We start from the raw sequence: 13952 nt of genomic DNA on the forward strand, positions 1-13952 counted from the left end.
TTAAGCACATTTTGCATAACAATTACGGTTGGCTGTTAGTTATGACTTCATTTGAATGACGTGAGATACTATAATTCGGTCACTTCCCCTAGCAACACCGCAGCTCTTCTGCGTATTTAAGCGCATCTGATGAAATTGAAGAATTCACTTTATAGACGGTGTTAAATTACATGTTATCTAAATTTCATTGAAGATAATAAAATCTGAGAGAAAAACAATTGTGTGATAACATCCAGTAAAAGAGATTACCCTGACATTGGGCGAAGGAGATTTGCCCTCTGAGCTGTGATGCGTAATCGCTTAGAACATATAAAGGGACCGTGTTAGTTTGGGAACATAATCAGTCTTCGACTGAGTTGAAATAGTTCAAACTGTGCGCTCCAATTGTAAAATCAGAGCCGGTACTCCTTAAGTCGGATTGCAAAACAGCTACATTTGAAGTAAGGAATACAAAGGATTTTCTATCGCCGGCAAAATGTTCGCTCGCCCACTACAAAAGCCAACAGGAAAAGGCAAAAGCTTCCACGATAGCGAAGCACCACATCAGTATTCGATATCCGATTATGGATATGGCAAAGATGCTGTCAAAATTTTGCATGTTCAGAGGAATGGCGCAGTGCATTCGATAAAGGAATTTGAAGTTGGAAGCCATTTGAAGTTGTATAGCAAAAAGGATTATTTCCATGGTAAGTAGAGGTCGTATGTTACTGGCTGAAAATTCACCACTAGAATCAAAATGTTGGACTTGAATTTCATTTCGGGAGCCCTGTCTCCTGTACCTTGTGAAAATTGTGAAATTTTTTGTTACAATTGTGGAATTTTAATGTTTTTACTTACTCTTTCATTTCATCAGGTGATAACTCCGATATCGTGGCCACCGATTCGCAAAAGAACACCGTTTATATATTAGCCAAGAAATATGGTGTTGAGAATCCTGAAAAATTTGCTTTGCTTCTTGCCAGGCATTTCCTACAAAAATATGCCCATGTTGAGGAAGCGCACATTCATGTAGAGGAATATCCCTGGCAAAGAGTCAGCGCCGAACAAATGGGTTGTGTTGGATCCAACGGTCAAGATTGCAATTTTACCAAGGCCAAACACAATCATGCATTTGTGTTCACTCCCACCGAAATCCGCTATTGTGATGTGGTCCTAAGGAGAACTGGTAGGACAATAAGTTTTCTATTGAAGAATTTGTAGGCTAACATTATCTATTCCTTTCTATAGAACCCAAACAGACTGTCATAAGTGGCATTCGTGGCTTGCGGGTCCTGAAAACCACCAAATCATCATTTGTTAACTTTGTGGATGATGAATTCCGTTCCTTGCCCGATCAACATGATCGCATTTTCAGCACAGTTGTCGATTGTTCCTGGGAGTACTCCTATACTGATAATGTGAAATTCTGTCATTCATGGAATGTGGTTAGGAATACCATCATGAGGAAATTTGCTGGCGATACAGAAGTGGGCGTTGCATCACCCTCTGTCCAACATACCCTTTATTTGACGGAGAAAGAGGTTTTAGACACACTGCCCCATGTATCGGTCATTTCAATGACTATGCCCAACAAGCATTATTTCAATTTCGATACTAAACCCTTCCAGACTGTGGTACCCGGTGACAACAACGAAGTCTTTATTCCCGTAGACAAGCCACATGGCACCATTTATGCTCAATTGGCTCGCAAAGATCTTGTCAGCCATTTGTAGATGGTTTGGTTGGCATTATGTGATGGAGTTGATGAATTGTCTTCCTCGTTAGCAAGAGAAATATTTAAGTATTATTTTGGTTATGAGTAAGAAATGATTGTTAGTCTCTGGGTTGAGGAGTATACAATAAAGAAGTCTTTAATGGTATGTAAAGGTTCTTTCATTTGCTGGGTAATGTTGTTCGTTTGCAAATTAGCACCTTTTTGAAGTGGACTTGAATTAAATGCTAGTTGAACGAACTTTTCTATGAATAGTAATTCTATGACAGTTGCCATTGTACGTTGCCATCAGTGAGAAATTCTGGCAATGAATTGCACAACAACAACAATTAAAAATTAAAATTTTTTAATACAGTTTAAAATATAAGAAAAAAAATAATAAGAAGAGACCATGATAAATGAAATTAAAAAAAAAACACTCATATAAATGCAGTATAAAAAAAATTACAGATTAAAGTTTAAAATTTAAGGCTAGGAGCTAAGAACAAAAAGTACAACTCAAAATATAAAGTGAACAGCTCGGGACAATATGGGACTCAAATGAAAGGTATTTTAAAGTAGAATACGACATTTGTATGAAAATATGGGGTCAGGTCTTAGGGATCTGCCTCAAAAAAGGAACAATATGAGACTCAAATAGGAGGGTATTGGGAGTAGAATACGAATTTAATCTCAAAATTCGCCGCAAGGTCTCGGGAGGGCCGACCTTTCTCAAAAAACTCGTCAAAGGGGGCAGGTTTCGGGGATCTGCTGCTTAAAAATCCTCCTCGCCTAAAATTCCTCATCACCAAAAAGCAAATAAACTTAGCTAAGGCCAAATTTATAAGGGTACCTATCCTCACTATAAACGGAACGAAACGTTCTGATTCGATTTAGCCATGTCCGTCTGTCCATGTTAATTTGTGTACAAAGTACAGGTAGCAGTTTTCATCCGATCGTTTTGAAATTTGGTGCAGACATGTTTTTCGGCCAACACTTGAACTTGGAAAAAATCGGTTCAGACTTGGATATAGGTCCCATATATATTTACGTTCAATTTGCAGTAATAATGCAATAAAATGGTCATTTGTAAACCGCTTCTCTTGAAATTTGGCACGAAGGATTTTCTCTCGACTCTCGACATTACTAGTGCATTTCATGAAAATCGGTTAAGATTTAGATGTAGCTCCCATGTATATATATCGCTCTTTTTATTTTAACTTTTGGAGTCACAGCAAGCGCATTTATTGACCAATCTTGCTAACATTTTGCACAACGGTTTCATCGACGACTACTACAATATCTGAGAAGTTTGCTCGAAATCGGTTCAGATTTAGGTATAGCTCCCATATATATGGTCGTCCGATTTTAAGAAATATTTGTTCCCCGATTCTCTCGTGATTTGGCAGGAGGAATTTCCTCCTGACTCTCGACATTACTGGTTAGTTTTATAGAAATCGGCCCAGATTTAGATATAGCTGCCATATATGTATATCGGCCGATTTTCACTCCAAGAACCACTGCAAGCGCATTTATTGACCAATCTTGCCAATCTTGCACAACGCTTTCCTCGACGACTACCACAATATCTGATGCTCGAAATCGGTTCAGAATTAGATATAGCTCCCATATATATATTCGTCAGATTTTGGCTGATTTGCCTTAATGTTCTCATTTGTCAACCGTAGTTATTACAGTTTGAACATATTTGCTCGAAATTTGATACGGATTGTTTAATAAACCATCTGAATTGTTTAATAACCCATCTGAAAATTGGTTCAGAATTGGATATAGCTCCCACATTGTACTTATAGGGTAGGTGTAGGGTATTATACAGTCGGCACCGCCCGCCTTTTGTCCTTCCCTACTTGTTTTGTAATATATTTACGATTATTATCCTTCTTCAATTGCATAGTAGCTTCTCTACTCTGCATGTCCTCATCCATCACCAAGATCAGGTTTCTATGAAAGTTGGTGTAGAAGAAATGTCCGTCCTTTCTAAGAATTAAAAAAAAAAAGAAATTACCCTTTTTGTATATGATTTGTAAACATTTTAAAACATTAGTTCAGCCGTTTTTAAACCTGTAAGAGGACACAAAAAAATAAAATTATTTGCAAAATTCACACAAATTTATAGAAAATTGTGTTGAAATTTTAAATTCTACAATTTGTTTCCATGTTAGCTTTTTTCTTAAATATTGCTCCTCGCTTGAATGACTCTCCACCTATAACATTGATCATAAAATCTGATCACTCTAATCATCACACTGTAGTTAGTTAATTTTCTTAAATTTTTCGTTGAACTGTAGCTTATTAATTGGCATTATTGTAAAATGTATTGTCCATTAAATATGATAATCTTGCATAATACTAATATGGTAATAAGTTGTTCTCCAATTTAGTTTATCAATCTTTCAATGTGTCTCATTTTGTTTTAAATAAAACTCAGTCAATATATTACTTAACAAAAAAATAAAACAGCAACAAAAAATCAACAAAAGAATCACCAAACAAATTATTCAACGGATATTGCAGTCAACAACATGTACATACATCTGAAGTGCATACAAATTGTCAATGGGCCAAAAGCGAAAGTGTTTATTTGTTTGTAATTGTGGGATGGATCATGACTCCTCCGTGACTAATAAACCAATGGCGCTTGGCTGATTAATTGCATGACGCTGAGAAATTCAAGAGCTGCTGGAACACTTGAGGAGAGGCGGAAAAGCTGTAACATTTGTGATCAATTCGGTGAAGATCATTGATTACTATTATTCAATACAGTAAAAAAAGTGTCGGTGTGAGTATTTATAATGCTGTTAAAATCCCAGGCTAATAAAATCACCAATCTACTGAAAATAAGCAGACCTTGCTTATTGAACTTGTTGGAAATAGTTAGATGGTAAGAACGTTCAACCTCACAAATCCCAAAAACAAAAGGTTGGGGCTTTCATTTAGATCTCCAAATATTTTGTATTATTTTGAAGATATGTATAACTATGTGTTATGCTACAACTTGGTAACCAGCACCACTGGAATGATGCACACAAACCTAGTCATTTCGACTGTAACACGATATAATCAATATATGATTCTACCATGGACTGTAACAACTCGAAGTATTGACATTAGACCTTATTCAGTAAATACAGTTATTAGGTTGCTTAAATATCATACTGTCCGCCCTTCGGTCAGCGGATCTTGTATATATTCTTCTTGTTGGTTAGGAGCAATGAAGAATACAATGAGGCCAACTCAAATTTCCCATGTTCCATTTTACAATTTTTAATCCTCTAGCAAATCGCTCTTCAGATTAAGTGGAAAGTCTGCACATACATTTTCATAATGAATTTCAGAATTTTGTCTCTTGGACTCGTAATCATTTGATCAAGGAAACAAATTGTATATTGTTTACACATTTTGTGGCTTAGATCAAATGGGTTCATTATTGGATATCCTCTATATTAACCCTTTTCTTACGATCCATTTAAACATCTTAACTACTTTAAATGCAAATCTTCATCAAAATTTTCCTTTATTTTGAAAGGGTGTACAAAATTCGGCCAGTTCAAACTAAGTGCCAATATTCTTGTTTAACTCTTAATTGGCCGGAAATATGAAGTTGTTATAAGGCAAGTAATTGTTAAGTTTCATTTCATAAAACGTGCAATATTGGAGATGAATCGAAGCATTGTTGTCAACGCACAGTGGGTATGGCTTCAATAAGTACGGAATAACGTGTCGATCAATTGCATTTTACTAAAACTAGTAAAAAGGCAATCAGTTCGGCCGGCCGAACTTTACACCATCTCGAGTATTTATATAAAAATCATTTCGTCAAAGTCTGGTGATATATGCTTCATTTATTAACTCCGTAGTAGTTAAATCGTAATATGCACTGTTCCAAGTTCTATTGAAGTCCACCGTAGCGCATAGGTTAGCATGTCCGCCTATGACGCTGAAATTGAATCCTGGCGAAACCATAAAAAAAATTCATCGGTGGTTTTCACTGCGCCACGCCCTTCGGACTTGGCCATAAAAAGGTGGCCCCTTATCATTAAGTTTAAACTTGAATCGGACTGCACTCATTGATATATGAGAAGTTTTGTTAATGGGCAAAATTAGCAAGTTCCATTGAAATCGGGTAATTGATGGGTCTTACATAAGTTCAAGACCGTAAATAGGGAGATCGATATATATTTGACAGTTATATCCATACATGATCATATTTGCGCGATATTTGCGATGGATGTAAAGGGATTCAATATAGCTAAGTAATAGGCCACTTATGGGAGAAAGACCTTCAACCGGGATATCAGTTTATATGGGGGATATTCTCAAAAATGGTCCGCTCTTTACCATATTTGCCAAACAGCTCACTGTGTAGAATTTCAGCAAAACCGGGCAATAAATTTGACTTTGTGGGCCTAACATTTAAAATCTGGAGCTCGGTTTATATGGCGGCTCTGATTAGATATAGACCATATTCGACACCAACATTCGGATAACGCGGATCTTAACCCAACTCAATGTGCCAAATTTCAGCAAAATCGGGTAATAAATGTGGCTTATACGGTCCTTAGACATTAAATTGGGAGATCGCTATATCGAAATATACAATAGTTCAATCTGGAATATATTCGGCCTAAATTCAAGCGAAATCGTGTTATAAATGAGGTTTTTATGAACCTACGACCCTAAACCCGGAGATGGGTACATATCGGCTAAATCATGATATAGTACGATGTAGCCAATCTTCGATATAGCCAATCTATAGGCAAAAAAACCTGTGCAAAGTTTCAACTAAAAGTCTTCAGTTTTAAAGACTGTAGCAATATTTCAACAGATAGATGAACAGATGCATGAACGGATATGGCTAGATCATCTTAAACTTTTACGACGACAAAAAATATTTACTTTGTAAGATTGAAAATGAATATTCCGATGTGTTGGAAACAGAATGACAAAATAAATACAACCCTTCTTTCGGCCGGGCCCTCCACCAAGGATCGCATTTGATACGTTCTTTGACTTATTTTTTCAAATATATAGGAGATACATCTACAGATACAGATGGATAGTACTTGTCATTACTATTAGAAACCATAACAAGTAAAAGCGTGATAAGTTCGGCGGGGCCGAATCTTATGTACCCTTCACCATGGATATAATTTGTCAAGTTCTTTGTCCGGTATCTTTTTAAAGGCAAACAAAGGAAAATGGATAAGAATTGCTACGCTATCGGAGCTATATCAGTTTATGGACCAATTCGAGCTTACATGATTTGGATGATGGAGATCTTAGGAGAAGTCATTGTGCAAATATCAGGAAAGCGCTATAGAGGCTCAAGAAGTATAATCGAGAGATCGGTTTATATTGGATCTGTGGCAGATTATGGAGCGATGCAGACCGTTTTAGGAGAATAGGTTGAAGGTCATAGAAGAAGATGTTGCGCAAAATTTCAAAATTTCACCTCTAGTGGCTCAAGAATTGCATTACGTTAGGTTAGGTTTAAGAAGCAGTCTGCCATCAGACTCACTTAGACGTTTTCGTTCATTGTGATACCACAGAAATAGAAGAAGGAAGATGCCTTCTAGTTCATACCGTTGAACCATCCAGATCGTTTTAAAAAGCCCAATAACAGACAGGTTCTCAAAGAAATGAAAACCTTAAGTGGAACTCCTTCTGACTGCTAGTGCGGGACACACACATAGTCTCTTCTTCTTCGATGTTCTCACAGCTTCTGCAAAAGTCATTGCAGCCACCCTTCAGTCAGTCAGCATATTTTCCGATTAGACAATGATCTGTCATGACGGATACAATGACTTAGACGTCTGTTTTAGCCAATGACAGTGGACATTAAACCTCTTCAGGTCTAAATTAGGCCACATAGTTTTGCATTGCTCACAGGCCCCTCTTTGTTAAGAACTGCATAGGGAAATCGAGACCATACTTGGAGCGTATGTTGGAGATCATTGAAGAAGTCATTGTGACAACTTTCTACCAAATCGGATAAGAATTACACCCTACAGAGGCTCGAGTAATCAAATCGTAAGAACCCTTTATATGGGAGCAATATCAGGTTATGGACCATTTTAGATCATACCTGTCACTGTTTTTAGTCAAATAGGATAAGTATTGCGTCCCCTAGGGCCTCAAGAAGTCAAGATCCGAGATCGATTTATATGGTAGCTATACGAAAACATGAACCGATTTGGCCCGTTTACAATCTTTACCAACCTGCACTAATAAGAAGCATTTGTGCAAAATTTTAAGCACCTAGCTTTATTCCTTTGGAAGTTAACGTGCTTTCGACAAACGGACGGACGGACAAACGGACATGGCTAAATCGACTTAGAATGCCAAGACGATCAAGAAAATATACATATATACGTTGTTGGGTCCCAGATTAATATTTCGATGAGTTACAAACGGAATGGCGATTGGCCTCCATTCAATGGTGGAGGTTATAAAAAGCTCATTTGATGGGCTTCAGACCCTAATCGCAGATCTTTCTGTATTTAAAACATGCTTCCAGGAGGCTCGTTTTGCCGCTCTGGTAATCTTATTGTATTCCTTGAGCGGTGTGTAATACACATCCCAATAAACTTCCGTTTTTTTTACGACTTGCTCTCTTATAAAGACTGCTCTTACCCAATGTTGCAAATCTCCCCGGTCATGCAGGATTTTTCTTCGGCCGATTGCCTCGATTCTCGAATATGACAACTATCTTAGAAAGACCCCACAATTGCAGTTGTTTTCTGTTGACATTGCGTAGACATGTTAATGCATATACCTATCTTCGTGACACCGTCGGTCTTAAATACTTCACTCGGCAATCCATCGGCTCCTGTTGCCTTGTTGTACTTTAGCCATAGACCTCATTCTGAGTATGCAGAAGGAGGATACCAGCATAATCAGATATCAATCGCTGGGCACACAATTTGCATCTGTTTCCAGATTCTTTCTTGTGCAGTGACTTTTCCAAAGTAATCGGTTTGATGGCCTTAGAAATGGATTTCTCTGAATGGGCTCAAAATGTTGTAGGTATGACCTCTGAAACTTCTACTAAAAATTATCCACTTAAGTCCATAAGAATTATAGTCGTCTTATTAGGTATGGTGAAATAGTGGTGATAGGTGTAGAAGGTTTGGATTGAATTTAACCCAACCTATTGTGCGATATAAAATACATGAAAAATTGCGAACCAATGCATATGTTAGGGATGAACTTCTCACTACATTGCCACCTGAATAGATTTTGAATCAAGCTTGGTTGCAATTGTATTTTTTTTTCTCTTTATACTTTTTTTTTGAATACAAACAGCAATGCTTTCGCTTTCGTTTACAAGAAGGCTTATATTTCCAAGTTGACCTCTTAACGAAGTTCAAAGCCAATTCTTAATCATATCGAGAGATTCGTTTGCCATTTCCCCATGTGTTTGATGTGAATATCAAACACATGGGGAAATGGCAAACGAATCAATCAACTTTTATAGAAATCAGTCGTATAATAGATTCCATGGTGGCTCTTTTGATGCTTTGGAATTGCTTCCTACTGTGCCCAGTGTTCAGCAACATTTCTGTATCTGCCCTCGAGTATTTTTGAGCAGTTTTTTTTTGTTTTATTTTAGTAAAACAAAACCCTAAATTGTTTTCGAAGATGTTTTTTGATGGAATGTGTGCATGTATGCCTTGTTTTCTTTCTTAAACACAAAGGCAAACAAACAATTTCACACCTTAGTGGACAATATTGGCGCATGGAAAAAAGGCGGCTACACTCAATGACCCGAAAATTGAATGAAACTTTAGACCAGTCTCTTTCCGGAATTCAGAAACGAAACACTTGAAACATCGCAGCGCTTCTTCTTGTTTTTGTTTTACTTCTTTCTCAAAGTCCAGCGCTAAACTTTAAAAGTGAAATCTTGGCGAGAAAGAAAGGTTGAAAATGAAATTTTTGCTTTACCATTTGGCAAGCATATGGTGGATATCCTTAGCATGGGGCCATACCCATGATGAAATACCCAAATGTGCTCTCACGGGTGTCTACAAGACGCGACAAACCATTCTGGAGTCTCCCAATTATCCGGATAATTATCCAGCTGGCACCTGTTGGGATTACGTAATACGCTCTCCATTTCGCTGTCCCACCAAGTTTCATGTACAGTTCTTGGACTTCTATTTGGAGGCTTCCAAGGATTGCCAGAATGATTATTTAGCAGTGGGCTTGGAAAATGTCGATGATGATATGGATACTTTATGTGGCCAGGTGGTGGGCATTAAGAAATATCACACGCCTGATGGCATATTGCGTCTGCGTTTCTATGCTGATGAATCACCTTGGTCTACGGGCAAGGGCTTTAAGCTGTTGATTACACGACTGGCCTGCGAAAAAGAGGAGGTGCAGCGTCAACTGGACGACAATGAGGATGATGATGACACGGTGACGGTGACTGCCCCAATCAATCACCTAAGGCCACCTCAAACACAGATTATGGATTTATTCCGGAACTTTACAGGTCAGGAGCAACATCAAGTGTATCCTTTGCCTCCGGTATTTGCTATAAACTATGCCACACCCCTACCTTCGCCGCCTTATCCTGCAATAGGTGGCTACTATTTGCCCTCAGCGCCAGCAGTACAACAGCAAAATTATTTGGCCAATACACAAAACACATTGGAGAAACCCTGCACCACTAACAATGAACAAAAGCAGCTGCAGCAACAACAGCAGCAACAGCCACAATTGCTCTACCCCACTCAGCCTTCCTATGTAGTAGGCAGCAGCAACAATTACTTGCCCATTTCCAGAGATCAATATGTGGGTTCTTGGCCCACCAGCAGTTATCTGCGTGCCATTGATGGCAATGGCCGAGCTTTGGATGAATGCTGCACTTCGGCATTTCAGCAAAAACGGTTCTATCTTTCCAGTCCCGGATTTCCTCGCACCATTTTCAGCAATCTCTTGCCAGTGAATAGAAGAGATTGTGAATTCCGCATACAAAAGCATTCTGGCAATGTCTGCCGCCTTAGAGTGGAATTCAAATTTTTTGATTTTGGACAAAGTTACCATGGCACCGGTTCGGTGGAGGGCAATATTGGCCTACCGGCCATCGCATCTTCGCGCAACACTTGCACCGATGACTACATTGAAATTGACAATCAGCGTTTTTGTGGTTGCCATTCGGACAATGTTTACACGGGATTTTGGAATTATCATGGACACAAGAAGATACGCATGAGAATGGGTTACTCTGGCATACCATCCAGCGGTTTTCTTTTGGAATTGATACAAGAAGAATGTTCGGAGACACAATTTTCAACCTCCACCTTAAGGCCAACCAGGCCCATTGCCCCCACTCCCACTTTGCCCATTGAGAACGGTCACAATTATTTGGATCAACAACTGCAACATGGTGGTGGTCATTATACAGGAGGTCTGACACAACAACAATTCGGAGGCTTAGCTCAAAATATTGAGGGACAAAATCCATTTCCACTGCAACCCAACTATCAGGGCCAACCAGTATTGCAACCCTTCATAAATCCAGGAATTCCACAAAATCCTCTTTTCGGACAACCACAAATTTCTTTGCCCTCAAATGGAGGATTATATCAACCAGTGCCAGCCCAGCTAGGTGGTGGCTATCAATATACCAGCCCTAATCCTTTGCAGGTGAATCCCTTTGGTTTACCTCAAATACGTTACGCCCGTTCGTTTGGTGATCAACAGCAACCTGTGACAATTGTTGAGACAAATTCCACCCGAAAGGAGTACTATTTCAATGATAATGGTGATACTACCACCTCCGGCCCATATGCCTCCGCTCTCCGTGCCGAACCTCAACTCAGTATTGCCATGTCACGTTCAAGCAAGGCAGAAGGAGCCACCCGTTGGGAAGCCGAGGATTTGAGAGCAAATAAAAATCGCGCTCAGGTTCGACGAAAGTGCTCTTTCGATATGGGTGATATTTTGCGATTATCTGTTGATGTTTTATGGATAACTAAGCCAACATGTTATGCTCCGCAGAGAAATTGGTTTTCCAATTTACTAGGTTAGCACCGTTCGAAGTGAAATTAATGGTAATGTTAGTGAATTGTAAGCAAATAAGATCAAACAAAGCAATAAACGAGAGAAGTGTAAGAAAATTTATGGTATTTAAAAAAAAAATAAAGTAAAAAGGCATTAAGTTCGGTCGGGCCGAACTTTGAATTACCTGCTCTTCATTAACGCGGTTGATATCCTGATAGCAGCCGCATGTCCGAGGGCCAAAAGCAGAGCAAGGCCCTGTCCTATTTAATATCAACTTAGCAGATATACCCGTATTGGCAGAGGATGACCTATTCGTCATTTACGCGGATGACATCCTGATAGCAAACACACATTCAAGGGCTAAAGTGGCAGAGCGCCATTTGAACTCGTAACTCGAGGAACTGTCCGGCTATTTGAATAATGGCGACTAGATCTGAATGTCGGTAAATGCCGGTCAATCGTTTTCAAAGGCAATAAGAACGACATCAGCATCGACGATGACCATATCCACAGCACTGAAACTCTGAAGTAACTAGGGGTAGTATTTTAGGAAAATATGCAACATGTGGACGAGATCCTTCGAAAGGGTAGAGCCGCGCTCCACTTGGTGCTCTGGACGCTCGCTAAGAGAGGGGCCTGAGCAAAAAAGACAAACTTACAATTTACAATCAGATCTGGCTTCTTTGGCATATGCTTTTCCCGTTTGGTCCACGATATCGTCTCACCAGATGGAGAGAACCAGGGTGCTGGAGAAAAGGATACTGGTGTACTGCCAGGGTCCTAGGAGGCAGAGAACAGACGAGGGATATTTTAAGAGACAAAGTTGCCGCGCAGTCTATGATGGTGCCTGCGTGGCTCGCATTGACGGCTTTATGACGGCATAGGCCATCAATCACCTCCTGAGATATCAGGAACATCCGAATCGAATATTCCGGGCCTACCCGATGACGGAGGAGTATTCGTCACGACTTGAAGAGACCGACAGTCATCGGAGCCCTATGTGCCTTCTGCACCTGAGGCGGAATGGCATGGCAAATGACGACGGCGGTAATATGCTGGTGTAATATCCTCAGAGATCGCACTATACGATTTGGTGTAGATGAGTATACATTGACCGTGTGCCACAAGGCTCTGTCTTTTCCCCTTCCCTTTTTCTTATTTTCATTGACGATCTTTTAGGTCAGAATTCGAATCCAATCTACTCATTTGCAGATGACAGTAGTCTGTGTCATTCATATTCATTCGACCATAGTCCCAGTCCTCAAGAAATTGTGGACAAGAGGCGCATTATGGATGAGACCCCCCCCAGGATTTGTTGGCCATTTCCGAGTGGGGTAGAATGAACAGAGTAGACTTTAACACTCAGAAGACGCAGTGGTGTTTCTTGTCTCACAAGCGATTCACCGATCTACTTCAATCGACTTCAGTCGATATCTATCGACGGTATAGATATTGAGCAGTCAGATGCTCTTGATGTTCTGGGCATGAAGATACAATGTGATGTCCGTTGGTCAAAACACGTATTCGAAGTGTCGAAAGAAGCATTCAAGTGTTTGGGCTTTCTTAAGCGGTGCAAGAAATATTACACCCGTTCTGATCTTCTCAATATCTATACTACCTATATCAGGCCGAGGATGGAACATAACCCTCATATATGGGGAAAAATCATCCTTGGAGCTAGTTGACCAGGTTCAACGGAGAGCGATGGTGTTGATTGGGGACAGTAGGGTATCCAACTCTATTGCTTCCCTTGAACATCGTCGGAATATGGGTAGCGTTGTATTGCTCTATTGTTTTTTTCATGGCGTGTGTTCCAGGGATATTCGTCTTCTTATCCCTGACGTTAGGATGTTCACCAGAAGCTACTTGACCGGGTTCAACGGAGAGCGATGGTGTTGATTGCGGACAGTAGCGTATCCAACTCTATTGCCTCCCTTGAACATCGTCGGAATGTGGGTAGCGTTGTATTGCTCTATCGTTATTTTCATGACGTGTATTCCAGGGATATTCGTCTTCTTATCCCTGACGTTAGGATGTTCACCAGGAATACAAGACTTTCCAGGAACTCACACCCGTTTGTAATCGATTGGCCAGTCGACCGGACCATGCATTACCGAGAAAATTAATTTTTCGCCCGTACCATTCATATGTGGAATCGACTTCCGGCAAATGACGTTCAGCCGACCGACATTGGCGTTCAGAAATTTAAGACTAATATCAATAAACACTA

At 39.7% G+C, this 13952-nt stretch overlaps 2 protein-coding genes across 2 annotated transcripts; both read left to right on the forward strand.

Annotated features, from left to right (window-relative positions):
• Positions 1-332: 332 nt before the first annotated feature.
• LOC106083689 (uricase) lies at positions 333-1859 on the forward strand. The gene is made up of 3 exons (XM_013246857.2): positions 333-686; positions 854-1165; positions 1228-1859. Exons 1-3 carry the CDS (start codon positions 476-478, stop codon positions 1710-1712), a joined length of 1008 nt encoding a protein of 335 aa, XP_013102311.1. The 5' UTR covers positions 333-475; the 3' UTR covers positions 1713-1859.
• A 7669-nt stretch (positions 1860-9528) lies between these two features.
• LOC106083692 (uncharacterized) lies at positions 9529-11805 on the forward strand. The gene has a single exon (XM_013246861.2). It carries the CDS (start codon positions 9638-9640, stop codon positions 11747-11749), a length of 2112 nt encoding a protein of 703 aa, XP_013102315.2. The 5' UTR covers positions 9529-9637; the 3' UTR covers positions 11750-11805.
• Positions 11806-13952: the final 2147 nt, after the last annotated feature.

The sequence above is a fragment of the Stomoxys calcitrans genome, chromosome 3 (assembly GCF_963082655.1).
Source record: "Stomoxys calcitrans chromosome 3, idStoCalc2.1, whole genome shotgun sequence".
In the NCBI taxonomy this organism is placed as follows: Eukaryota; Metazoa; Arthropoda; class Insecta; order Diptera; family Muscidae; genus Stomoxys; species Stomoxys calcitrans.

What these genes read in the sequence shown, in the direction of transcription:
- LOC106083692 (XM_013246861.2), top strand. Translation starts at nt 9,638, where the DNA reads ATGAAATTTTTGCTTTACCATTTGGCAAGCATATGGTGGATATCCTTA.
- LOC106083689 (XM_013246857.2), top strand. Translation starts at nt 476, where the DNA reads ATGTTCGCTCGCCCACTACAAAAGCCAACAGGAAAAGGCAAAAGCTTC. An exon ending in CAAAAAGGATTATTTCCATG is followed by an intron (nt 687 to 853) that starts GTAAGTAGAGGT and finishes TCATTTCATCAG; the next exon opens with GTGATAACTCCGATATCGTG. An exon ending in TGTGGTCCTAAGGAGAACTG is followed by an intron (nt 1,166 to 1,227) that starts GTAGGACAATAA and finishes TCCTTTCTATAG; the next exon opens with AACCCAAACAGACTGTCATA.